Below are 27,842 nucleotides of genomic sequence, written 5' to 3'. Positions count from 1 at the left end.
CATAAGGCAACTGCTAACAGCTATAAAAGAGGAAATCGACAGCAACACAATGATAATGGGGTACTTTAACACCTCACTTACACCAATGGACAGATCATCCAAACAGAAAATTAATAAGGAAACACAAGCTTTAAATGACACAATAGACCAGATAGATTTAATTGATATTTATAGGACATTCCATCCAAAAACATCAGATTACACTTTCTTCTCAAGTGCACATGGAACATTCTCCAGAATAGATTACATCATGGGTCATAAATCAAGCCTCAGTAAATTTAAGAAAATTAAAATCATATCAAACATCTTTTCTGACCACAATGCTATGAGATTAGAAATCAATTACAGGGGAAAAAACGTAAAAAACACAAACACATGGAGGCTAAACAATACGTTACTAAATAACCAAGAGATCACTGAAGAAATCAAAGAGGAAATCAGAAAATACCTAGAGACAAATTATAATGAAAACATGATGATCCAAAACCTATGGGATGCAGCAAAAGCAGTTCTAAGAGGGAAGTTTATAGCAATACAAGCCTACCTCAAGAAACAAGAAATATCTCAAATAAACAATCTAACTTTACACCTAAAGGAACTAGAGAAAGAAGAGCAAACAAAACCCAAAGTTAGTAGAAGGAAAGAAATCATAAAGATCAGAGCAGAAATAAATGAAATAGAAACAAAGAAAACAATAGCAAAGATCAATAAAACTAAAACCTGGTTCTTTGAGAAGATAAACAAAATTGATAAACCATTAACCAGACTCATCAAAAAAAAGAGGGAGAGGACTCAAATCAATAACGTTAGAAATGAAAAAGGAGAAGTTACAACAGACACCGCAGAAATACAAAGCATCCTAAGAGACTACTACAAGCAACTCTATGCCAATAAAATGGACAGCCTGGACAAAATGGACAAATTCTTAGAAAGGTATAACCTTCCAAGACTGAACCAGAAAGAAATAGAAAATATGACAGACAAATCACAACTGATGAAATTGAAACGGTGATGAAAAATCTTCCAACAGGGCTTCCCTGGTGGCGCAGTGGTTGAGAGTCCGCCTGCCGATGCAGGGGACACAGGTTCGTGCCCCGATCTGGGAGGATCCCACATGCCGCGGAGTGGCTGGGCCCGTGGGCCATGGCTGCTGAGCCTGCGCGTCCAGAGCCTGTGCTTCGCAGCAGGAGAGGCCACAGCGATGAGAGGCCAGTGTACCGAAAAAAAAAAAAAAAAAATCTTCCAACAAACAAAAGTCCAGGACCAGATGGCTTCACAGGTGAATTCTATCAAATATTTAGAGAAAAGCTAACACCCATCCTTCTCAAACTCTTCCAAAAAATTGCAGAGGAAGGAACACTCCCAAACTCATTCTATGAGGCCACCATCACCCTGATACCAAAACCAGACAAAGATACTACAAAAAAAGAAAATTACAGACCAATATCACTGATGAATATAGATGCAGAAATCCTCAACAAAATAGTAGCAAACAGAATCCAATAACACATTAAAAGGATCATACACCATGATCAAGTGGGATTTATTCCAGGGATGCAAGGATTCTTCAATATAGGCAAACCAATCAATGTGATAAACCATATTAACAAACTGAAGAATAAAAACCATATGATCATCTCAATAGATGCAGAAAAAGCTTTTGACAAAATTCAACACCCATTTATGATAAAAAACTCTCCAGAAAGTGGTCATAGAGGGAACCTACCTCAACATAATAAGGGCCATATATGACAAACCCACAGCAAACATCATTCTCAATGTTGAAAAACTGAAAGCATTTCCTCTAAGATCAGGAACAAGACAAGGATGTCCACTCTCGCCACTATTACTCAACATAGTTTTGGAAGTCCTAGCCATGGCAATCAGAGAAGAAAAAGAAATAAAAGCAATACAAATTGCAAAAGAGGAAGTAAAACTGTCACTGTTTGCAGATGACCTGATACTATACATAGAGAATCCTAAAGATGCCACCAGAAAACAACTAGAGCTAATCAATGAATTTGGTAAAGTTGCAGGATGCAAAATTAATGCACGGAAATCTCTTGCATTCCTATATACTAACAAGGAAAGATCAGAAAGAGAAATTAAGGAAACAGTCCCATTCACCACTGCAACAAAAAGAATAAAACACCTAGGAGTAAACCTACCTAGGGAGACAAAAGACCTATATGCAGAAAACTATAAGACAGTGATGAAAGAAATTAAAGATGATACAAACAGATATACCATGTTCTTGGACTGGAAGAATCAAGATTGTGAAAATGACTGTACTACCCAAAGCAATCTACAGATTCAATGCAATCCCTATCAAATTACCAATGGCATTTTTTACAGAACTAGAACAAAAAAATCTTAAAATTTGTATGGAGACACAAAAGACCCTGAATAGCCAAAGCAGTCTTGAGGGAAAACAACAGAGCTGGAGGAATCAGACTCCCTGACTTCAGACTATACTACAAAGCTACAGTAATCAAGACAATATGCTACTGGCACAAAAACAGAACTATAGATCAATGGAACAGGATAGAAAGCCCAGAGGTAAACCCACACACCTATGGTCAGCTAATCTATGACAAAGGAGGCAAGAATATACAATGGAGAAAAGACAGTCTCTTCAATAAGTGGTGCTGGGAAAACTGGACAGCTACATGTAAAAGAATGAAATTAGAACACTCCCTAACACAATACATGCAAATAAACTCAAAATGGATTAGAGACCTAAATGTAAGACTGGACACTATAAAACTCTTAGAGGGAAACATAGGAAGAACACTCTTTGACGTAAATCACAGCAAAATCTTTTTTGATCCACCTCCTAGAGTAATGGAAATAAAAACAAAAATAAACAAATGAAACTTAAAAGCTTTTGCACAGCAAAGGAAAACAAGACAAAAAGACAACCCTCAGAGTGGGAGAAAGTATTTGCAAATGAATCAACGGACAAAGGATCAATCTGCAAAATGTATAAACAGCTCATGCAACTCAATATTTAAAAAGCAGGGCTTCCCTGGTGGCGCAGTGGTTGAGAGTCCGCCTGCCGATGCAGGGGACGCGGGTTCGTGCCCTGGACCGGGAGGATCCCACATGCCGCGGAGCGGCTGGGCCCGTGAGCCATGGCCGCTGAGCCTGCGCGTCCGGAGCCTGTGCTCCGCAACGGGAGAGGCCACAGCAGTGAGAGGCCCGCGTACTGCAAAATAAATAAATAAAAAAAAAAAAAAAAAAAAAAAGCAAACAACCCAATCAAAAAATGGGCAGGAGACCTAAATAGACATTTCTCCAAGGAAGACATACAGATGGCCAAGAAGCACATGAAAAGCTGCTCAACATTACTAATAGAGAAATGCAAATCAAAAGTACAACGAGGTATCACCTCTCACCAGTTAGAATGGGCATCATCAGAAAATCTACAAACAGCAAATGCTGGAGAGGGTGTGGAGAAAATGGAACCCTCTTGCACTGTTGGTGGGATTGTAAATTGATACAGCCACTATGGAGAACAGTATGGAGATTCCTTAAAAAAGTAAAAATAGAATTACCATATGACCCAGCAATCCCACTACTGGGCACATACCCAGAGAAAACCATAATTCAAAAAGAAACATGCGGGCTTTCCTGGTGGCACAGTGGTTGAGAGTCCGCCTGCCGATGTAGGGGACACGGGTTCGTGCCCCGGTCCGGGAAGATCCCACATGCTGCGGAGCAGCTGGGCCCATGAGCCGTGGCCACTGGACCTGCGTGTCCGGATCCTGTGCTCCGCAATGGGAGAGCCCACAGCAGTGAGAGGCCCGCGTAGTGCAAAAAAAAATAAAAATAAAAATCACATGCACCCCAATGTTCATTGCAGCACTGTTTCCAATAGCCAGGTCATGGAAACAACCTAAATGCCCATTGACAGACTAATGGATAAAGAAGATGTGGTACATATATACAATGGAATATTACTTAGCCATAAAAAGGAACGAAATTGGGTCATTTGTAGAGACATGGAAGGATCTAGAAACTGTCATACAGAATGAATTAAGTCAGAAAGAGAAAAACAAATATCGTATATTAACGCATATATGTGGAACCTAGAAAGACGGTACAGATGAACCAGTTTGCAGGGCAGAAATAGAGACAGATGTAAAGAACAGACATATGGACACCAAGGAGGAAAGTGGCAGGGGTGTGGGGGGGGTGGGATGAATTGGGAGATTGGGATTGACATGTATACACTGGTGTGTATAAAATTGATGAATAATAAGAACCTGCTATATAAAAAAATTAAATTAAATTCAGAAAAAAAATAGGGGCTCCCTAGATGGTGTGTGTTACCAGTCAGCCTTCTGAAAGACAACAAAGAGAAAATTGCAGTTAATCAGAGGGCGAAGCATTTTACCTGGAGCCTTCTTGGGAGAAAGAAGTGGATTGACCCCATAAAAATTAGTGAAGAATTCTCTGAGCAGTAGCCCTGGTATTCCAGACATCCCTCTATCAATATCACCTACCTGGAGGAGGAGTACAAAATTCTAGGCAAGTGTGCAGTCCCCACTGCATCAAGAAAAGGACTGGAAAGGACCTCAAAATGTCTGATTTAAGAGGCAAATATTTTAAATGACATTAAAAATTTTTTTTCTAATTAAAGAAGTAACACATATTCAGTACAGAAGCGTTAGGAAATTTGGAAAAATCTCAAATCTGGTCAGCTGTAATCTCACCAACCGAAAGACAAACACTTTTTGTGTTTGCAAATTTCCAACCAGTATTTTTCCTGATTATGTTTAAAACTAAGATGTGTGAGGGCTTCCCTGGTGGCGCAGTGATTAAGAATCCACCTGCCAATGCAGGGGACACGGGTTCGAGCCCTGATCTGGGAAGATCCCACATGCCATGGAGCAACTAAGCCCGTGCGCCACAACTATTGAGCCTGCACTCTAAAGCCCGGGAGCCACAACAACTGAGCCCACATGCCACAGCTATTGAAGCCCGCACGCCTAGAGCCTGTGCTCCGCAGCAAGGAAGCCACCGCAATGAGAAGCCCACGCACCGCAACAAAGAGTAGCCCCCTGCTAGCCGCAACTAGAGAAAGCCCGCGTGCAGCAACAGAGACCCAACACAGCCAAAAATAAAATAAATAAAAAATAAATTTTAAAAAAAGTCCTTGATTTTGCATATGTTAATTTTTTTAATTATGTTTTTAAAATTATAGGTTTTCATGGTCAAAGGGAATGATACCTGATAGTCTTGTGATTGCTTCTTAGTCAACCAGATCGTACTGATCAGTGGAACTTTCTGAAATGATGGAAATGTTCTCTATGTGTTGTGTCCAGTATGGTGACTACTAGTGCCGTGTAGCTACTGAACACTTGAAATAGAGGAACTAAACTTAATTTCGTTTAAATTAAATTAAGTAACCACATGTGGCCAGTAGCTACTGTATTACACTGAGCAAATATATTGTATAATCACTGTGATCCCAGGCAACAAAGAAATTCTCTTAGTTTCATCTATTCATTATAGAGAGATAAAAGCAAAATATGACTGGCTTGTAGTTTTTGACATAGGGATTTTATGATTTTTTCCCCTAGCTTTATAAACACTTTATTAATAAAGGTGTATGATCTAAATTCTATAAGACGATTTGTGGAGGTAACCCTGAGGATTGACGTCAGCAAAAGAAGTTAGTGGATACAGAGAAGTGTGTGATAAGGAACCCAAATAATGTTTTGTTTTCAGTCAGCAAATATTTGACCACTTTAGGGGCTGAAACCACTCTTTGGGGTACTGAAGATACAGTGAACCCTGTTCTCATTCTGGGAATAGGGGTAGAGTAGCCATTAGCTGCAGTCAGACCAGGGTGTATTGAAATGTCAGGAAAGCAGTCCATGGAAAGACTCAACTTCTCTGAAGCGTGTGTTGGTTTAGTGGCTCACCCCTTTTGACAGATTCTATGGGAGTCTGTAGGAAATATGAATATAACCCAGTACGCCGAGTTCAGCTTCATGATGGAAAGATTTGGCTGGTATTTCTTTACTTTCCAGTCCATCTGGACTTAGTTTCAGTCATTTTCCCCCTCTTATTCATAGTTTTCTTGGGGAAGTATTGTGATACCTTCTTTTCATGTGCGTTTACTTTTCATTCCTTAGTTAATTGGAAGCACCTTGAGGTCAAAGGTTAGCTCTGGAGATAAGTCTCCTTTGAAAAAATATGGCAGCCTTTGCAACTTTCATATTTTTTTCCCCGATTCCATCTTACAGAGGAGGAATGCAACCCACAGAGAGGATAACTTGGTCATAATTAAATAAGCCAGTGATAAAGTAATTCAGTTTCTCAGCTCTTTGATCTTCTAACTAATTCCAGCTAAAAGAGCTCTAGGACCCAATCATGGTATATCTTTAGAGCAACAGAAATACTGATGATAACTTTGAAAGCTAATTGGGAAATACCTCTTTCAGGTGTATTTTCAGATGTAGTTGTTGCTTCTCAAATTGAGGGCATATTTGCCTCCAGGGACCGGGGCCCTATTCTGCAGGCTCAAGATCAACGTGGAGGTCCTCCCAGAGGGTCAGTTCACTTGTCAGTTTTGGAAAGTAATGTTGAATATTGTTCAATGGATACAATTTTTTAAAATTTTATTAAGACAAAAGCGATATGTTAGCATAATACAGAGCTTGTATGAATTTCAGAGAGACTTCCAAACAGAATCTTTTTTTTTCTGTGTATTGCAAACTTCTCTGGGCATCCCTTCACTATCCTGTGCAATGGAAAATACTAAGTAGAAATGTCTGAGATCCCTTCAGGTGTGTTGGAAGTGAATAGTCCACAAATCCAAATGCTGTTGTAATAAAATCATAATTGAGAAGGGTAACCTCTCATTTCCCCACACTTTTCCATAGTTTTCTTACCACTTAAACTGAAAACTCACAGCCTCTCCGTTTTTCTTTTCCCTTCCTTGCCTTCTTTGGACATTGATTAGAAGAACTGAGAACAGAGAAATAATCTGTCCCACAGTGTGTAGTATGGAGAACTGCACATCTGCCTCCTTAATTTACTGTATTGTATCCAAAGTGCATCCAAAGTGCATCGGAGAAGCCTTAGAGTTTAATTTTCTTTGAATCAATTGTACAGGGTGTTGTGGAGTCGTGGGGAGATGTCTGCACTGAGAATCAGGAGGTCTGGATGCTAATTCTAGCTTTGCTACTAACTCTGTGTAACCTTGGGCAAGTCATCTTCCCCGCTTGGCCCCTAGGATTATCTTCAGTCAAATGATAACATACGAGATGACTTTCTGTCTCCTCCAGCTCGAAAATGCCATTATTCTGTGTTCCTAATCCTATGAGAATTGACTGATCCAAAGAGTTTGAAAATTTTATGAAGTTACATGGAATAGCCACGCTCTTCAGTTTGTGTTCACACCGATGCTCTTTAACAAATACCAAGTGTATTTGTTCTTTAAATGTTTAGTTTCCTTGCCTATACCGTGCTGCATCAAATCCAACTTAATTGAAATTGTTTCTTCCACCGTAATAAAAATGCACATAACTCAGTAAACCCTGGGCTATAACTTGAAAACTTTGGAGCTTTCTGTTTTTGAAACCACTTTCGCTGAAGTTTTAATTTGTGCCCCTTCCCCAGCTTTTGTGTAACCAGGAAAGTCTGATCTGTTACGGGTGCCCAAGGATTTTTGTTTACAGGGTTTCGTCTCTTCCCTTTATCTGTCAGTTTGAACTAATGTTCTACCCTGGGCACTTCTCCAGATGTCAGACTATCACCGTAGCACAGACAGTTGGATAGATTCTGGGCAAGTTGTGTTCGATGTACATGGTACTTCGAGAAATGCATTTCTGATTTTCATGCTGGAAACTTTGGACAGTCCCTTTGTGAAACAGGAAAGTACCTCATATCTCTGTGCCTCTCTCTGTTCCTTGTTTAAGCCCTCTTTGCATCTCATTTGGTCTCTCACAATCATTGGCCCTTCCCTTGTCTCAGTAATTAATTATCTTCTCTCTTTGGATGCATCCCATACCCCATTGCCAGAGTAACCTAAACTTTCAGCGTCGGTAGCATTACTCCCCTGTAAAAACTGCCTTTTTCTCCTAGAATTTCATGTTCTTCAAAATCTTACCTAGCCTGACTTACTCTTTGGCTTCATCTCTACCCACCTCCTTTGTGAATCCACTCTAGCCACGCTAGATAGACCATCAGCCATGCTCCAGAACCTCCTGGACTCTCTACTCCACGTCAGCGCTGTGCACGCTGCTCCACTGCCTGGAAAGACGTCTCCAACTTTTCTCTTCCTCCCCCTTTCCTTATCCATCTTTGGGGTCCCTTAACTGCTGCCTTGTTCCTGAAATGCCACCCAGTTCTCTCCATGCTTCCTTGCCGTCTTTCTCCTGTATTAGAAATAACCATCCTTCGCTGTTCTCGTGGCACTCTGTCCCTCTTTGCCTTGAATGACTCAGATGTTGTTGCCACACTGTGAGGACAGGAGCTGTGACTTCTTCATCCTTGTACTGACCTCAGCGACAAGCAGAGAGTCTTCCACGTTGTATTTAGTAAATGTTGGTCGAGTTGAACTGCATTGAATTAGGGTAGGTTTAATATAATATTGCTACAGACTAGGATTTTTTTTTTCTTCCCTATTGGTACAGTTTTGCAAAGGGAAGAGAGTCCTAGCATCACAGACTTCTTTCTCCGTGGTGATGGGAGGTGGAGAGGACCCCGGGGGTGGGCAACGTCTGACCATGCCGTCAACATAGCTTCCCTCTAATGAGCTGCCGTCAGCTTATAAATACTTGTTTTTAGAGATAGGGTAATGCTTCTTACGGGGGGAGATTGATTAAGGCTATAACAAATAAGTGAAATTTATGGCAAGTGTCAGGTGGGTCATTTTCTTATTCGTTCAAAGACTCTCCTTAATCGGATCTGAGGACACCTCTTCTTCCCTCCTCTCCCTGTGCGCCCTGCTATGAACACGCTGCTCCTGCCTCATGCCCCTCCCATCTGTACTTCCATACCTTGGTTCATACTTCCTCTCTCCAGGTCATTCATTCACTCAGCACAGAGTGATTTATTGCCTGCCGGTGGCTAAGCACCCTTCAAGAATGTATCTGTATGAACAGACTTGTGCTTGCCAAGGGGGAGTGGGGGTGAGGGAGGGACGGATGGGGAGTTTAGGATTAGCAGATGCAAACTGTTATATATAGGATGGATAAACAACAAAGTCCTACTATATAGCACACGGACTATATTCAGTATCCTGTGATAAACCGTGATGGAAGAGAATATAAAAAAGAATGTCTCCATGTGTATAACTGAGTCACTGTGCTGTACAGCAGAGATGGGCACAGCATTGCAAATCAGCTCTACTTCAATTTAAAAAAAAAGAATGCATCTGTAAACAATAGAGCATGCAAAAATCCTTCTCTCCACGGAGCTCGCGTTCTAACTGGTGGTATGCCCTTTCCCTGTTGTCCAGATGCTAGGACGAGCTTGTCCTGCCTGGAAGCCGTTCCTGACTGCTTCCGCCCAGGTTCTCTCTCCTGCATTTTTAGAGGCACCTGTTACCTGTTCCTCCCTTTTGACAGACATTGTCTTGTATCCTTGGTGCTCTTTATGTGTGAATACCTTATTTCCTCGAGTTCATTAGAAGCGTCTTGAGAGTGGAGACCATGTCATTTGTTCATGAAAAAGTTTGTGTACCCACGTATATACCCTGCCTTATGTACACTATCTTAAATGTTTGCAGTTAGGTCCCTAATAAATATCTTTAATTGATTTGAGGGCATTTCGTGGCTCTCCGTTTTATCAAGTACGGTCGCCCTAAGACCGTGCTATACCGTTAGTCATCAAAGCGTTTTTTAAAGATCCTGTGTGACTGTGTCAGTACTGGTGCTGCTGCTGCTTAATCCTCTGCCGAGGAACCAGCCACATGCCAAGCGCAGCCTCTGCCTACACCCCACCAGCCGAGGAGATCACCTCCGCGATATTCTATCTGAGGTTCGTACGTCTTGACTGTAGCACTGATTCTGTTATTCAGAGGAGGAAAAGGTACCAGGCGGAGGAGAAGGACTGCTAATTATGTCTGCAGTTGATTCGTGTGTGCATCTCTCCATCAGAGACTGGCAGCTAAGACATCAGAGTGCCTTGATTTCTTGCCTTTATTTCTGAGTTGAGGCTAATGAGTGTCCATCATAAAACTCATCTCTGTATTAGTAGGACTGCAAAAGGAGGTTATGGCTTTGGCGGGTCAGTTGCACCCCTTTGCATGGCCATTCGATGACAGTCTGTGGCTGAGGCTGTAACACACTCCGTTAGGGGCTAGAGAACTGAGCAAAGGCACCTGCTCCCAGCCTGGGGGCCTCACCTTACTGGCCTCATGTGCTGACAAAGGGAATTGGCTTCCATTTAAAGGTAAAAGTTGAGGGATGGAGTTCTGGTTTTTTTAAAATTTTGTTTCCAGTGGCTGTAGTCGACAGGCAGACCTCTGAGGCCTCCTGCCCCAGGTTCAAATCTTGCCTCTGCCACTTAACCAGCTGTGGAAGCTTGAGGAGGGCAACTAATTTCTTTTTAAAACGGTGCTAATAACAGTACTTACCTCAGTGGGTCCTTATAAAGCTTGGATGAGTTTTTATATGCGGGCATAATAGGCCCACATAGAGATGGAAACATACAAGCTTGGATATTAGAAAATATTTATCCACTTACTTAACCTTTTCTATGTCATAGAGGAAACGAGATTTTAGCTGTCGAGAGGTGGTCCAGTGACCTAGAGCTGCTTCCCTAGATTCTCTTAGGGTGCCAGAGGTCAAGATGTCTCGATATAGATCTTATATATATATAAGCGATCAGATATATATATATATCTGATATATATATAGCGATATAGCGATATATATATATAGCGATCAGACTATGCCTAAGAGGACTGGGCTGAGTTAGGTGGATTTCAGTGGATTTATAACGACTACCAACATAAACAAGCTCAGAGTGTTGAGTAGAGGTGAGCTGTCTTGGGAGGAGGCCCTGGCGCTGGGCCGCAGACTGAGACATTGTCACGGATGGGAGCTCAGGTGGCATATCCAAGGAGAGGAATTAATACATTGGAAGGGAACACCACAACCAGACTGTTTCTGATAAGATGAATACGGCATAATTGATGACGTTTTCTTTCTTTTTTTAAAGTTGCATAAATGAGACCCGATTTAATCGCAGATAATGTGAAAAAGTTCTCTAGGGGTTGAAAGTGTGACAATAGCAAAAAGCCTACCACTGTCTCAGATCAGGTGGATATAGAGCCCAGAGCGGGGGAGGTGATGGTGCCGTGGGGAGACACGGAATCTATCTCGTTCTTCATATGACATTTTTAGAGGGAGTTTGAGACGCCCGAGCGGGAGCAAAGGCGAGGAACCAGGAGGGCAGAGGATTTGAAAACCGTCAGGTGGTAGAAGGAGCTGAAGAAGTTTTATTTAATAATGTTGAGATGGAACATACCAGCAGATCCATAAATGCACATAGACTTACCTACGGTGTCCCACGCTGTGGGCAGCTAGAGAAGAGACGGCTTAGAATGTGGGCACGGGATTATTATTTGTAGCCATCAGATGAGTTATCAGACAGAAGAGGGTTCTGCGTCGGTTAGCTTTCCGAGGGCGGAATGGGAACCACTGTGTGGGGTTCCAGGACTCAGCTGGCGGGGGAGGCCTTCACCGGAGGATGTGCCTGGCTCGGACGAGGCCCGAGCTCTGAGGGAAGAGGGCCTTGAAGACGGGCTAAATCACAGGTGTGAAGACACCCTGTGATTCTGGTGGAGCTTTAGCCTGGCAACCCTTCTACCTCAGAGATTCGGGGTAGTCTTGCTGAGAGATTCATTACATTGTTGTACTTCCCAGCTCCAGTCTCATCCTAGACTTCATCTTTATTGTTGGTTAGCTACTGTATTCATGAGGATGTGGGAGAATTTGCTCTGCAGACATCCTCAGCTACCCAAATCTACTTCAATTCGGAGTAGGGGATAATTTATCGGTATCTCTTTGGTTCCTGAGTGGAGCTAGTGAGAGGTGCCTGCTTGGGTATTATTTTGTTTGGGGGAGTTTGGGCAGAATTAGTACCAACACAACAGCATTCATGTCCTTCTTAATTATTCTTTTCCTCTCAGACTCCATTTTTCTGTGGTCTTAACGGGATGGTTGATATTCCTCTCCTCCTTTCCTCTCTCCCAACTCCCACCCCTTTTCCGTCTCGAGCCATTTCTGTGTCGTTTCTTGTACTGTAAACAGAGATGAATCATTTTCTCTACGGTTCTGTCAAAATAAGTTCCTCTGTGTGTCCGTGTGTCCGTGGGTGTGTAAATACAATGTGTACACGTGCCTATGCCAGAGCGATTCAGCGTGGGGCTCACCAAGCGTGTGGTACAGTACAAACAGTGCAGTGAAAAGGATGTTTTTGCACAGATCTGGAATGGCTTTTTTGTGCCTTACCGATCTGAGGCACAGAAATTCTAAAAAAGAAAAGAGAAAAAGCCGAGGAAGCAGCAATGTAAAAGAAACCCTGTGCATCATCCAACCCCCCTCCCCGCCGTGGTTTCCGTGGTGTCGGGAGCTCAGGGGCACCTCACGGGGAGAACGAGCTCTTGACACAGTGACCTCATTCCCCATGCCACCCTTCTCCTGGCAGAAGCTGTGCTGGCTCCCGGGTTGTCTCTGCTGCAAGGCGGCCGGCACTGCATTGGGAATGATGCGACCCAGGCTTGCAAGGACTTGCCCGGCAACTGGAATTTTTGACAGATAGCTCGCTGCAGCTAAACTTTGATCTGGGGTACAGTCGAACCGCCTCTTAAACACAGGAGGGAGACACGTCCTTCTCTGCAATGAAAAGCCAGCCTTAAAAAAAAAAAAAAAAAAAGAGAGCGCATGTGTCAGGTTTATAATTATGAACTGGTGAGTGTATGATGGCAGATCCTTGTTAACGTGTGTGTGTGTGTTTTCTCCAAACATCCGGAGGTATTTGCCCTTTTCCCTGTTCTCATGATGAAAAGATCTGAGTTGGTGCTCAATGCATGGGAGGGGGCCTGGGCTCCTTGGAGAGGAGGATGTGCCCCTCGCAGCCCCGGGCCTGGGGTGCATTCCCAGCCCAGAGTCTCCGCATTGCACAGACAAAGGCGCCCCTGCCGACAACCAGAGGCTGTAGCTTTTCTTGGAGTGATGACTCATTTCAGCTCACAAAGGATTCTGGGCAGGGTAATGAGAAGCCAGGTTAGCTGACCCGGCCCTATGACTTCACTTTGCAGAGAACAAGGCAGTAGAGGAGTGACGCGCAGATGCCCAAGGCACTGCAGTGGGATATTGCCACAGGACCAGTGGCCACGATAGACGGGACTATAGGTATGGGACGGAATGCCAGCTGTTCCAGGCAAATAGGAGGAAAGAACGGAAAAGAGGACTTTTTCCCTCTGAAATCATACCAGCAAAGTCCATTCATAAAGCTTTTTAAAGGTGCTTCCTGCCAGCTTTTGAACTGAACTTGTAACAGCATCTCCAGCCCTGAATTGTCAGAAGAGCTGAGAGTTGAGGGACTCATTTTTTTTTCCAAGTAGACGTATCAAGGTAAAGTACCAGATTCCTGTTGGGTTCCACGTGCCCTCAGTAGCCAACCTGAAATGCTCATTTAGGATATTATGACTTGAAGGTTTACTCTTTCTTCTTATTCCAGATTCTAGGACGTCTGTTTCTGTTACTGGTTCTTTCTTGTGCCTGAATACTACCCCCTAGCATGCACCAGGCTTTAGCGCCAAAGCTACCTGGGGGATGGAGCCAGTCCAGAAAGGGTCAGGTAGGTCTCCCCTGCTTTTCTTTCAAGAGTTGTTGTGTGCAAAGAAATATGGTAAAATGTATCCATATTTTGTATGGATATGGATACAAATGTATGGTCATCAACTCCCTCGATAAGGGTGCCCTGTCCTCTGAAACGTGGTCTTGCTGTGATAATCCCCCCGCAGCCTCAGTCCTAGGCAGTAGAAGTGCTTCATGGAGGTGCCCACCAGATGCAGCCTTGCCAGCATGATTCATGTCACAGCCTCACATCAGAGACCAGAGTCAGCTGTAGGATGTGCAAATAGGAAATAATTAAACTTCTCCAGATTTCCATCAGCGGAAATATCTCTTTCATTCCTCTGCTGGAGGCATTCAGTAAATATTTTTTGAAATTTTTTCTTTTCAGTATACTCCCTAAATTTGGTGTGTTATTTGGCCTGTTAACCTACACGCAATGCACTAAAATCCGAGAAAGCCTGCTTTATATGCTCGGGGACTGCTTCCAACGTCAGACAGAGGTAGCTGTTAACTGCTGGGGAAGTAAGCGTATTTCATCATAGTCTGTTGTAGGATCCAGACGATTACTGAGCTGTTTTCTTACAACGTCCATGGGCTTTTCACACAAAAGCTTTTTTTTTTTCTTTTTAAATAGTGAGGTGGTAAAATTTGGTTCTCCAATGTACGTGACATGCTACCTTTCCAAAGTGAACCTTGGCAAATCTGAAAGCATGGTTTTACCACTTCATCCAATTTATGGTTTTAGCGCTTTCCGTTAAAAAAATATTTCTGAGAATGTGAAACGCATTTGTAATAATAATTAGAACATTTTAGAATAATGCAAACCGTACGTTGGACAGGGCCCTCAAACATCTCTTTTCTCTTTGCTCTCATATCCACCCCCATAGCTCGCCCTCTCACCAAAGGAAAGAATGCTTGCTTCCTTTCTTCATTGTAAAGATGTGTCTTCTTTGTGCCTAGTACTTGGCATTTTCAAAGCAAAGTTGAGGATGTTGAGTCAGTTTCAAAGGATGTTTGATCACATCATACCATGCTGAGAATATAATGTCCCCACACCCATCAGTTCTACTCATCCTTAAATACCTTATTCAAAATCTCCCTCCCACAGAAGGGCTTTCTCTGATACTCCAGCAGGAGGTCATTTCTTAGCCCTGTTATAGAATTAACTTCTCTAGATAGACAGATAGATAGATATAATTAGACCAAATTCCTATCATAGGAATTATAGGAGTTAATTTGCTAGCCATTCAAGTACTTTCTTCTTACATCTCTTCTAAGGACATTTTAAACAGTAATTTGAACATATTATAATTGCTTATATTTCTACACATTTATATCATGTTTCCCCACCTAAATTATAAGCTCACTGAAGGCAAGGATCAAGATTTGTGCCTTTCTCCACAATTCCCATCTCCTAGCAGTTCTCTGCACATGGAAAGCACTCAACAAATAGTTGATTAAGAAGAAAGGCAGTTTGGGCTTCCCTGGTGGCGCAGTGGTTGGGAGTCCGCCTGCCGATGCAGGGGACACGGGTTTGTGCCCCGGTCCGGGAGGATCCCACGCGCTGCGGGGTGGCTGAGCCCGTGAGCCATGGCCGCTGAGCCTGCGTGTCCGGAGCCTGTGCTCCACAGCAGAAGGGGCCGCAACGGTGAGAGGCCCGCGTACCGCAAAAAAAAAAAAAAAAAAAGAGTAAGTTGAATAAATTTAGATAGGCTTGGGGACAATGATGTTAATACTAACTACTTATTAAATATCTATTAGGTTTCAGGGACCATGTCAGCACTTAATCCCCTCAATAACTCTACAAGGTGAACACCACTGTGTACACCTTACAAAAGAAGGCAGTGAGACTCAAAAAATGAATTAATTTGCTCCAAATCACACAGCTCATGAGGAGCAGAACTGGGCTCTGAACTTAAAGTTGTGGCTTAGAGTCCATGGCCTCTGCCACTGTCTTGTAATGCCTGACTTTGGAGAGAAAAGTTACTTCGGGTACAGTGAGTTGTGTTTTCTGTGTGTGTGTCTGTCTGGCCTTTTGTACTCTTTCATCCCTGTGTACTTGTCTATAGTTCTGTCAATGACAGCTTGAAGGGGTGGTAGGTGTTCCTTCATTGGGGAGTTGGTGGCAGTCATTCTGTATGATTTGGTTGTAATTTGGGAACTATCAACATATATATTTGAACTGCACTTAATTAGGCCTTCTGGTTCTATTACGACTGTATTTTACAGAAATTGGTTGCAGTATAGTTGGGGCCTAAACAGATGAACCAAAGAAAACAAAGGTTGAGCGTCAGCTGTGGTGCTTCTAACTTAGAAAGAGTGGAAGAAGAGGCTGACCCTGGATATTTGACACTGACGTATTGAACTATAGTTGAGGAGTATCATCTGCAGAACTTGGAGCATCTGATATGTCTCTGGCGTTAGGTTCTGATACAGAACGGAGAAGGAAGAGAAGTGTGTGATAGCTTAAAATAGGGCGTTAGATTCTGTCCTACATGATGCGCTTATAACGCAGAAAAAGAAGACACTCGATTCCACAGGACTCTTGTTAGCCAGGTGCCGTACAGAATTGCATGACATCTGAGAGCTCTTATTACCTGTTGTCATCTAGGACTGGTATTTCATCATGATTTTATCGCTGGTGGTAAATGGCCTTCACTGAGCCCTGGATGAGGGACTAGGGAGCAAGGAGGCTGCTGTTGATGGGAAACATCTCGGCGGTTAGCAGGGTCTCACCTTGCCTCGTCTATATGTGTAGTACCTATTTACTCAACATTTGAGTGCCCGATGTGCGAATGTTTTATTCCATAGTGCCTAACATACGCCCCACTCGGCTTATAACGGATAATTGGCCCGATGGCTCATATTTTCGTTGTGACTTTTCAGCTACAAATCTATTGCAGTAGCGGGACGATCCAGAAGTGTTCGAGGTCTATGATTAGAGAGATGTCTGTTATCATCCTTGGTGATGGTGAAGACAGCTCCCGAACTACAGTTCTCACTTCTCCCTGTCCACTGATTGCCTTCTCTATCTGATTCTCCACCCTTTGTGGCTTGTCCATCTCTGCTTATCCTATGACAGTTTTTCATCAGTAGTCAAATCTCAGTAGCAAGAGTAGTAGCTAATATGACTAATGAAAGCTTGTAGCCTCGGGAACATAACGGGTTTCTTCTGTAAACCAATGAACCGGCTGATTTGTCATTATACCTGCCTCGGGAACATAACGGGTTTCTTCTGTAAACCAATGAACCGGCTGATTTGTCATTATACCTAGTGCATCTCTGCATTAGACAGGCTGCTAAGCAGATTCAGGTGATACGGCGGACGTTAACCCGTGTGTGTGTGTGTGTGTGTGTGTGTGTGTGTGTGTGTGTGTGTCTGCCATCTGCCACCATGACCACTCTTATTTAACTCTCATTAGAAGTTTCTTAGTAAGTCATAGCTAAGAGACACCATTAACTGTAGGATTATTAATGAGAGCCTCGTATTTACATTTTCTTTTGAATTAAAACAGTTTATCTAAATAATAAGCTTAGGAATTAGACCTTCTTTAAGAGAACTCCATCAAGCGTTGAAATAAAGCACCAGGGAGCTTTAGAAAAGCTGTTAGAGAGTTTCTAAATTTTCCAAAAAATTTTTTTATTGTCAACTTTACTGCCATCGACGATTGCAATGAAGACTCGGCCTTAAATTTCTGAGATCAGTGACATTTAAGCCAGACATACAGTAAACTGGTAAAAATGCCTTTTTCAATGCTGGGTGCCTTTTAAATTTCAGATACAAATATTTGAAAGTCAAGTATAGTAATTTGGTTTCAAGGGAAAGCTACTTAAAATGAAGCAGCGTGTGAGTTGATGGGGGTTGTTGTGTGTTCTGCCCTTCTGTAAGGGTATTTCGGTCTGCAAGAGGGTGTATAGGAAGGGGATGTGTGTTTTTCTAGAACAGCGTTTTAAAAAAGAACCGTCTGTTAAAAGAACCAAAAACAACACCTATACATAAAATCGGAGCTAATAAATTGAACTAAATTGTAAAACACAAGATTCATCTGATTCGTTCTGCCTCCGAGAAACTGTTCACTTAACCTCAGAGAGCTTATGATTTCCCCAGGCCCAAGGGTATTGAAGATAAAACTCGGCACATTCGTCGTTCTATGAATAGTTTGTTGAAAGGAATAGACCTGTATTATCACTGTGCCCACTGTACATTTTACAGGCGTGTTTGACCATTTTTAAGAGTCACGGTATCTACTGCATGTGGTAGTTTTATTGACATCTATAATCTTAACTTTAGTGTTAATTTTGGCAGTCCAGAGAACAAAAACAGGCACACTTTGGTCCTGAGGAGCAAGACTTTGAGTTAGAAAAGAGTAAATTATGAAGCCTTTATTACACGGGAAAAAGTTAATAGCCGATCAATCTATTTTGCTATCGTTTTTAAAATTACAGCCTACTTTTTCCGGTTGGATGAGCATTAAACTAGTTTTCTCCAGCAAGACGGAAACAGAGGTAGACAGCGGTACTATATTCTGCTTTTATGCCAGAATTCTGCTGCATTGATATAGAATCAAAGAATTTGAGAGTCTGAAGGAATCTTTGAAATTATGTCATCCCAACCCTCACCTGCAGACACAGAGTGGCAATTATATTTTGTTATTAGAGACTGGGCACTTACCAAACTATCTCCTGAATGCCTTCTTATATTGGCAGTTTCCCAATGATAAATTAGTACAGTTTCAGAACTACGTTTGTAAGTAGGTTGCTTTGGTTCATGAACTTCGTTAGGGTCAAAGGTAACTTCAATCCAGAATACAGAGTGAATTGACATTTACGATGGAAAACAGTATGTGAAAATAAAGAGGAAAACAGGATAATTTGAACGGAATGCTGGTACTTGGGGAAAAAAAGATTATTCAAAGAAGGCTAAGATAGAAGATGAACTTTGGGGAACTTTCAAGGTTGTATTATAGTTTATTGTGATGTGATCCACCTGGAAAAATTACAGCTTTCCTTTTCGTATTTGATGGGTATGAAGATGGGTACTTTAAGATGAAAGGAAATAGATTTACGTTTGTCTTTCTGGTAGGTATCTTTTGGAAAGCTATGGGTATCATCTGGGAAGGGGTGGATGTAGGTTGTCATGGAAGTCACATCTTCTTAGTTGCGACCCTCCCCCGCCCTGCCCCCCGTGCGTATGCAAAGGTTGGGGAGCACAGAGAACCTAAATTAGTGACTGGGGAAAATGGCATTCATAGAGGACTGAGCTTTATTATAGTTGCTTTGGTTACTTTTTTTTTCTCCTACAAAAAGAACCAAGATAGGAACGATTTTGGAACTCGAGTTTCAGAGGTTTGGGGTATCTAAGAGGCACTCAAATAACTTTCTTGAAAGGATGAATTATGTGAGAGAGAATTTTTTTGAAAGAATTCTAACTAAAGTAACTGGCCAGAAGTTGGAAGGGAGAGTAGATAGAAGGGATTAAATAGTAAAAATGCATGGGCCTGATAAAGATATTTCTGAGGTAGAAGTCACCATCTGTAGAAGATAAAAGACAGGAAGTCGGCACATGCATGATTTCTGCTTGTTGTCGCAGACCCTCCTTTCAGTTGCCTGGCGGTGGTAATAGTCACCAGTTTGTTCCCCACAGTTGCACAAGAGTGATTTTCTAACACAAACGTGTCATGTAATTCCCCTGTATAAACATACACAGGGTTCCTGTCAGCATAAAGGGTAAGAGTGTGGAGCCTTCTGGTCTACGAGGAGGCTGCATTTCTCTCCGTCTCACCCCCAGCCTGCTCCAGATGTGCCAGAATAGGCCGTCAGCATCCCCAGCTCAGCGCACTGCGCCGTACACGCTCACTCCCGCCTCTGCCACGGCGGCTGCATCCTTCACTCTCCTCATCACCACCGGACACATTTACCTTTGTCCTCATACTTCTTAGCCTGACTGTAGTACGTTAAGCGAAAGAAGTGTCCAAATATTCCCTGAGGTATTTGGAATCTAATGTGAAATGCTCTTAAAATCAACAAGGTTTACTTAGAATTGTAATATTGTCATGCCTTCTCACATTTTAAATTCATTTAACAGAAATTTATTGAATGCCTGCTCTGTCCAAGGCACTGTGCTTGGCTTGATCTGACTGATCCTGGATTTGACAAATGTTCCCTGAGGACTGGACTTAAATGGATGTTCGTAAGAAAATAAAGCTGAGATAAAACCTATTTACCCCTGCTTTCTAGAACAATAGGACAGAATGATAGCATTTTAGAAAGAATTGGCTAGCCCACAAGGTAGCCGTGAGCTTTTCCCGGAGTTGTCTTTATGAATATGTTCAGAACTAATTCTGGCAATAGAAAAATCCATCCTATAAATTATAGACAAGTAACAATTCATAGTTTATGCAAAATGTGGTCGTTTCTATAGATTATGATGACCAATAATATTTTAGCAGTATTTACATTCCTTTGTTTTCTTCTTTGACCATAAATGTGGTCCAGTTGTTGGAAGAATTTTCTAGTAGCATATTTTAAGAATGACTTGTTGGTTCCTTAAGTAGGTCTGATATAAGATCCAAAGAAAATCATTGTAAACTTGAATAAGATGTTGTGTTGTGTTGATCGATACCTATAATTCCTTTTATAGAGATCTTAAATGCATGTCTTAGCCCTCACTTAATGTATAATTATTTTTCTGTGGTAACTGCTATGTTTGGGGCAAAATTAATAGGGAGAAATTTCATGGTTAAGTATATTCGGTCTCATTAAATTCTGTGTTCGTTTTGCAATTATTTAGCAACATATATTAATAAAATCACAATTCTTTGGATACCCTGAGCAATCCCTTGGATTCCGATGTTGTAAATGGATATTCATTCATTCAGCAAACAAGTACTGGGTGTCTGGGGTGAGCTCTGCGTTATTGCAGGCACTGAGAATGTAGGAATGTGGGGTTCACGTTTCCTTCTGTCTTGGAGCTTATATTCTAGTGGGTGAGACAGACAGTATACCAGTACACACATACACACATTCAGAGAGTGAAGACAGTGACTTGGAAGGACCCTGGTACCAATTCCAGTAGTGGGGCGGGGGTCCCCACTCCACCAGCAATTCTCTGACACCAGCTGAGTGTCCCACAGTTCATCCCAATTCCAACACCATGTACCTGGAAAGCATCAGATCCCATGGGTTAAGGGCTCAGTCCACAGGAGTGCCCTCACCCCACCCCACCCCTGACCACCGATGTCACTTGCAAGCCCAGATTGTCACCTGTGTTCTGAAAGACTGGTGATAGATTGGAGGCTCCCACCACCCCCTCCTTGGGTTCAGTTACTTTGCTAGAGCAGCTTACGGGGAGAAACACTTTACTTACTCGTGTGCCAGTGTATTATAAAAGAATACAAGTCAGGAAGGGCCAGGTGGAAGAGATGCATAGGGCAGGGAATAGGGACATGGCACGGAGCTTCCATGCCCTCCCAAGGTGCACCGCCCTCCCCAATCTCCACGTATTCAGCAACCTTGGAAGCTCTCTGAACCCCATCCTTTGGTTTTTTATGGAGGCTTCGTTACATAAGCATGCTTGGTTAAATCATTGGCCGTTGAAGATTGATTCAACCTCCAGCCACTCTCCTCTCCCCGGCGGAGGTCGGGGGCGGGGCTGAAAGTTCCAACCCTGTAACCACGTGGTTAGTTCTCCTGGCTATGAGCCCCCATCCTTAGGTGCGGGTCCAAAAATCACCTCACTGATGTAACAAAGATACCTTGATCTCTCTCGCCACTTAGGAAATTCCAAGGGTTTTAGGAGCTCTGTGCCAGACATGGGGATGAAGACCAAACATATATTTCTTATTATAAACCATAGTATCCAGTAACATGAGAGAGAGTGTGCTGTGGTTTTAGGACAGCATTAGACCGGGTGCCTGGGCAGGGCTTCCCTAGGAGGCCCTGTTTAAATGGAGACCCAGAGGCGGAGAAGCAGCCCGTCCTGCAGAGATCTGCGTGAAGCACATCCCAGGCAGGGGCTCAACAAAGGCAAAGGCTCTGAGTGGGGAAAAAGCTTGGTGAGTTCAAAGAACAGAGGAAGTTGTGAGCATGTTGTAGGGGGGAGCAGAAGAGGGGTCGGCGGATGGTCCCAGATGTGGGTGGACAGGCTCAGGCCAGCGTAGACGCGGCAAGGAGTTCCGATCTCCTAGGCGCAGTCGGCAGTCACTGCAGGATTTCATGCAGGGAAGCAGCGTGTTTTACGCTTTTCTAAGAAGACTGCTCTGTGGAGAACGGAGAGTTGGGTAGGAGAGAGTGCTGGGAGGCATCAAGCCATTGTCATGGGCCAGGTGAGGGGGACAGTGACCTGGGGTAGGGGTCGCATGGCAGATGGAGTGGAGGGAAGAGACCCAGGAAGCATGTGGGTGTAGAGGACACAGGATGGCCGGTGGGGTGGGACGGGAGTGAGAAGTAATTTATCTTAGTGCAGTATAAAAGCAAGAGGACGGGCTTCTCTGGTGGCGCAGTGGTTGAGAGTCCGCCTGCCGATGTAGGGGACGCGGGTTCGTGCCCCGGTCCGGGAAGATCCCACATGCCGTGGAGCGGCTGGGCCCGTGAGCCATAGCCACTGAGTCTGCGCGTCTGGAGCCTGTGCTCCGCAACGGGAGAGGCCACAACAGTGAGAGGCCCGCGTCCCGCAAAATAAATAAATTAATTAATTAAATAAAATAAAAACAAGAGGACGTGGAGATGGTCACTTAGAGCATCCAAATTCCATTTGATTCTCTCTCCTGAGTTAAATGTTATTCCACGTATTCAGTATTATAGTGAAACTGAGCTTTTTCAATACCAATGCGTTTCAAGAGACACTTAAAGCTTACTTGCCTCTTACAGTTGGCTGCAATGACTGAAAAGAAATTAACTTAGAAGATCAGTAAACGTTTGATATTTGTTAGTTAAACTAAACAAGAATTTCAGCTAACAGCATAAGGACAAGCATGACCTAAACTCGTTAATTTTGCTAATAGTCATTCCTTCTTTACAGAAAGCTCAAGTTCCCTATAACATATACGAAATTAGAAAATAGACCTGCATTATTTTTTAAAAATCCTATTTAGTATTTTTGTATCTTTAGTCTTCTGAGAAGTCCATAAGTATGACAGGCAAATTCTAGAAGGTGTTACCCTCCCAAATGATGCACAGATGCAAAGGTACTGGAACGTGCTTTGATCTCCCCACCCCACCCCCCTGCGTGCTTGTCAGCTGACCCCATTGTCCTTTTCATCTGACTTATGAAATTATTCCAGGGACTTCCCTGGAGGTCCAGTGGTTAAGATGCCCTGCTTCCCAGCCTCATAGCACAGGGAGATCAGCTCGGTGCTTTGTGACCACCTAGAGGGGTGGGATAGGGAGAGTGGGAGGGAGATGCAAGAGAGAGGAGATATGGGGATATATGTATATGTATAGCTGATACAGTTTGTTATACTGCAGAAACTAACACATCATTGTAAAGCAATTATACTCCAATAAAGATATTAAAAAAAAAAAAAAAGATGCCGTGCTTCCACTGCAGGGGGCATGGGTTCCATCCCTGGTCAGGGAACTAAGATCCCACATGCCGTGTGGCATGGCCAAAAAAAAAAAATTCCGGGTGACTTTGAAGTCCACGTAACCAACCTAGCAACTCTTAAGAAACCTGCCTCACTGTGGCTCATCCTGTCCTGTAGAAGGTGGAGGGACAGAGAAGGATCCACAGGAGAGATCTTTAGAGTGGCTATGGCTGAGCTACACAGCCACCATGGGGAGGGGAGATTTGAACATGAGTAGCTCCAAACACACCCCTCTACTGCATCTCACCACCACCATTAGTTCATCCTTTACACAGGAGCCTTTAGAATACGGTTGTGTTTGAATGAAGGGTACAACAGTTTTTCAAAGATTTAAATACACTCTTCTAGGCAGTAGCAAGCTTGCCTACTGAGATGGGCACAGTCCACATAATTCTGTCATTTTTGGTTTTTGGTTTTTTTTTTTTTTCGATACGCGGGCCTCTCACTGTTGTGGCCTCTCCCGTTGCGGAGCACAGGCTCCGGATGCGCAGGCTCTGCGGCCATGGCTCACGGGCCCAGCCGCTCCGCGGCATGTGGGATCTTCCCAGACCGGGGCACGAACCCGTGTCCCCTGCATCGGCAGGCGGACTCTCATCCACTGCGCCACCAGGGAAGCCCAATTCTGTCATTTTTGAGTCACCAATATGAATTGAGCTTCACCAGCCAGTGAGTGAAACACATCCTTAGCTGCCTCCCAGAATTCCGTGTTCCAGCTTCTGCCCTCTGCTACCCCAACAAATATTTGCGAGCATCTCTCAGAGGTCTATCTCTTTATGAGACTTACATCCCATAGGCCCTGGCAGTCTGTGGGTTTTAAGTTAGGTCAGCTCCTGGTTTCTGCTGCTCTGGATTTGTGTATTTCCCCCCTCTCTCTGGCTGTTGAGGAAGTGTCTCCCTCTTGTCAGACCCATCTTTCAGAGAATGGAGCCACAGCAGAGCTGATTGGAGCCCCGAGGGCTGCAGGAAAGAGGGGAGCATTGGACTGAGCTGGTCCTGGGGATGAGGGGGGGGTCAGGCTTCAACCTTTGACACTGGGGTCCTGATGCTCCATCTGGTGCACCTGTTAGACTTACCCCCTCACCTGTTGGTTTTCATTCCCAGGTGCTGTTGCCTGGTTTTATCCAGCAAAGCATTTCCCATCCAGTCCATCAAAGCAGGGTTCACGTTCTTTCCCAAAAGGCCTCAGGATTCCCCCATCAAACTAGGAGTTGTGGCTGGGTGCAGCAGGCTGGTCCACCCCAGAGCACCCAGACACCTTCCTGGAGGCTGTTGTTTAATGCCACAGGTTGGCCCAAGTCCAGTTCTGGTTAGTCACGGTGATTTATAACAAGAGTGAAATCATACTTGGAAACAAGAGGAGAGATTATGTAAATCCATGTGGGAAAGAAGCTCACAGATTTTCTACTCCGCTGATGGTTTCACCCCCTTTCTGAATGGCCTTTCTCAAGTGAAACCTTACAGAACCCCAAGGAGGAAACAGGTGGCACCCAGATGTCAGGAGCAGATTTCCCTGCCCTCCCACCCCTCCCTCTGCTGGGGGCACCCCTCCCTGCCCCCAGAAGCCTCTCTGGGGAATGCTAGGGATCCTTCCTTGGAACATGACTTGAAAATCACCACACTGTGACGCCAAGATTGCAGAAAGGAAGGCAGTTATGTGCATTAAACGTGGCCATGTCTGCCCCTGGCTTCTGGGTCTGCAGCCTCCCCCCACCTGCATTGGCCATGTCTGCCCCTGGCTTCTGGGTCTGCAGCCTCCCCCCACCTGCACTGGCTCTTTCAGATGCAAACGTGTGCAGGATATGCCAGAGCCCTTCCTGGGTGGTAAGATCATCCTCCACGTGGCCACTGGAGTCCTCTTCTTGAAATTCATATCTGACATTGTCATTCCTTAAATTCCTTCTCTGGCGCACCATCCTTCATAGAATGAAGGCCTTGGGCACTCAGCTCTTTGCTGTTAATAGTCCCTATATACCTGTCTCCCTTCTCTGCTGCTCCCCAGAAAATACCCCTACGCCCCACAGCCACCCGGCACACTCCCACTTCAGCACCGGATTCAGGCTGCATGATCTTGGTAAAACCTCCTCTCACTTCCTGGTTCTAAGCTCTGTCCTCACCTCCGGCTGGTGTACATACATCACTCTACCCTCTGCCCCAGAGTTTATTTTTCAGCCTTCTCTGGCGCACGATGAACGTTGGTCTGTCTCCTCCGCTTAAATGGAAACTCCTTGAGGGCAGAGATGTTGGTGGGAGGGGACTTATTCACTTTTCCAAGTGACTCCCAAGACCCCAGCAGATGCCTGGGGCAAAGGGCACCCAGCATTTGAATGAATGAATCCTCAAGTTCCCACAAGTGCGTTTGTCGAGATGTGAATGACAGTTATTAAACAAATCAGCTCCGAGTTAATAAAAGCAGAGATCATTTGAAGAGGCTCCGTTGTTGCAAGCCTTTCAGTAGCAAGTCTATTTAAACAAGATCTCAGGTTTTAAACGCAAGTCTTCTTTGTGGAAGCAATTGAAGCTTCCGCCGTTCTGTGCACGTCTTTCCACCTGAGAGGACGTGGCTGTAATGCACCTCAGTGTTGAGGGTTGATTGTATTCATTGCACAAGGAACAGGTGAGAGTCACGGGAGAGGCGCCTGTGTGTGTGGAGGTGTGTGTGTGACAAGTGGCTGGGTCTTAATGAACCACTTACTTGAAAACTGTCTTTCTACAGGTGATGTGTCACCAATCAGTATGTCTCCCATCAGTCAATCTCAGTTTATCCCACTCGGGGAAATCCTTTGCTTGGCCATCTCCGCAATGAACTCGGCAAGAAAACCTGTCACCCAAGAAGCACTGATGGAGCACCTGACCACCTGTTTCCCAGGTAACAAGAAAAGAATGAGGCACTTCCCAAATGGATGTGTGCTCTGGCTGTCCTGGGACTTCCTATGGACAGTTCATCCCATGTTTAAGTTCAATAGGAAAAGAAAAATCTTTGACAAAACTGACCAGTAACTTTTCTTAGTTCTGTAATTAAAAACCAAAGCATTAGTGTCACTTCAAAAATGATTTGCCTTCTTCAGCTGTAATAGTTTTTAATTGGCACTGAGGGAAAGAAATTAAATCAGAATCCTTGAAGAATTCTGTGAAAGACTACCACAATTCCATTTAACCTTTACAACACAACCTTCTTAAAGTACGTGAACATCTTCATTCGTGGGACCGGGTCAGAAACAACTGAAAATTTAAGTCCTAAGGGATTCAGCTACAAAGAGAGTCATGTCAAAAATAAACATTATCTTGCATGCTCGTGTCACGGCCTGATGAGTTTTAAGAGTATGCTATTTGATAAATTAAACTGACCTTATTTTAAAAGAAAAAAATTAAACAAAATGGTTCTTTTTCCTTTTAAAATTTTTTAAATTTTTAAATTCTTTTATTGGAGTATAGTTAATTTACAGTGTTGTTAGTTTCAAGTGTAGAGCAAGGTGATTATGTATATATATTTTTTCTTTTTCAGATTATTTTCCATTATAGGTTATTACCCTATATTGAGTGTAGTTCCCTGTGCTATACAGCAGATCGCTGTTGTTTAGCTATTTTGTATATTGTAGTGTGTACATGTTAATCCCAAACTCATAATTTATCTCTGCCACCCCCCCCCCACTGCTGCTATCCCCTTTAGTAACCATAAGTTTGTTTTCTATGTCTTTGAGTCTGTTTCTGTTTCGTAAATAAGTTCATTTGTATCCTTTTCTTCGATTCCACATATAAGTAATATTGATATATCTGTCTTTCTCTGTCTGACTTATTTCAGTTAGTATGATAATCTCTAGGTCCATCCGTGTTGCTGCAAGTGGCATTATTTCATTCTTTTTAACAGCTGAGTAATATTCTTTTGGGGGGAGAAAATACACACACACACACACACACACACCCCACATCTTATTTATCCATTCATCTGTTGATGGACACTTAGGTTGTTTTCACATCTTGGCTATTGTAAATAGTGCTGCTGTGGCCATTGGGGTGCATGTATCTTTTCAAGTTAGAATTTTCTCCAGATATATGCCCAGGAGTGGGATTGCAGGATCGTCTTTTTCTCTTAAGTATTATAAAAAGAAGATAATAGCCCAGCCACTGTATGAATAGTATCTGATGCCTCCAGTGCTAGAAGATGTTAGGAGTGGTGATAAGCTGAGGAATTCTCATGTCCTGTCTCAAGAGAAGCAGCCCACTACTCAGCTCCAGTGTATTGTATCTGCCCCCCCAAAAAATATAGAACCCTCCCAGAGTTGCCAAATCTAATTTTTTAAGACAACCTGGAAATACAGTTTTAGGTGAAATCTATAAATTTCCTTAAATAATGGCAATTTGCATGTGTGTGTGTATTTTAACATGTGTATGCTGACGACATACAAGTCGAATAAAACACATTATTGGGCCA

General features: G+C 43.4%; 1 protein-coding gene across 1 annotated transcript in view; it reads left to right on the top strand.

Annotated features, from left to right (window-relative positions):
• STOX2 (storkhead box 2) overlaps positions 1 to 27,842 on the top strand; it is a 102,149-nt gene that overhangs the window by 59,504 nt on the left and 14,803 nt on the right. The window contains exon 2 of the mRNA XM_065900030.1: positions 26,127 to 26,279. Within this exon, the coding sequence (XP_065756102.1) occupies positions 26,127 to 26,279 (153 nt within the window). The remainder of the gene's footprint in view (positions 1 to 26,126; positions 26,280 to 27,842) is intronic.

The sequence above is a fragment of the Phocoena phocoena genome, chromosome 21, assembly GCF_963924675.1.
Source record: "Phocoena phocoena chromosome 21, mPhoPho1.1, whole genome shotgun sequence".
NCBI classification, from domain to species: Eukaryota; Metazoa; Chordata; class Mammalia; order Artiodactyla; family Phocoenidae; genus Phocoena; species Phocoena phocoena.
The sequence above is the reverse complement of the archived record's forward strand: the minus strand, read 5'-3'. Positions and strand labels throughout refer to the sequence as shown.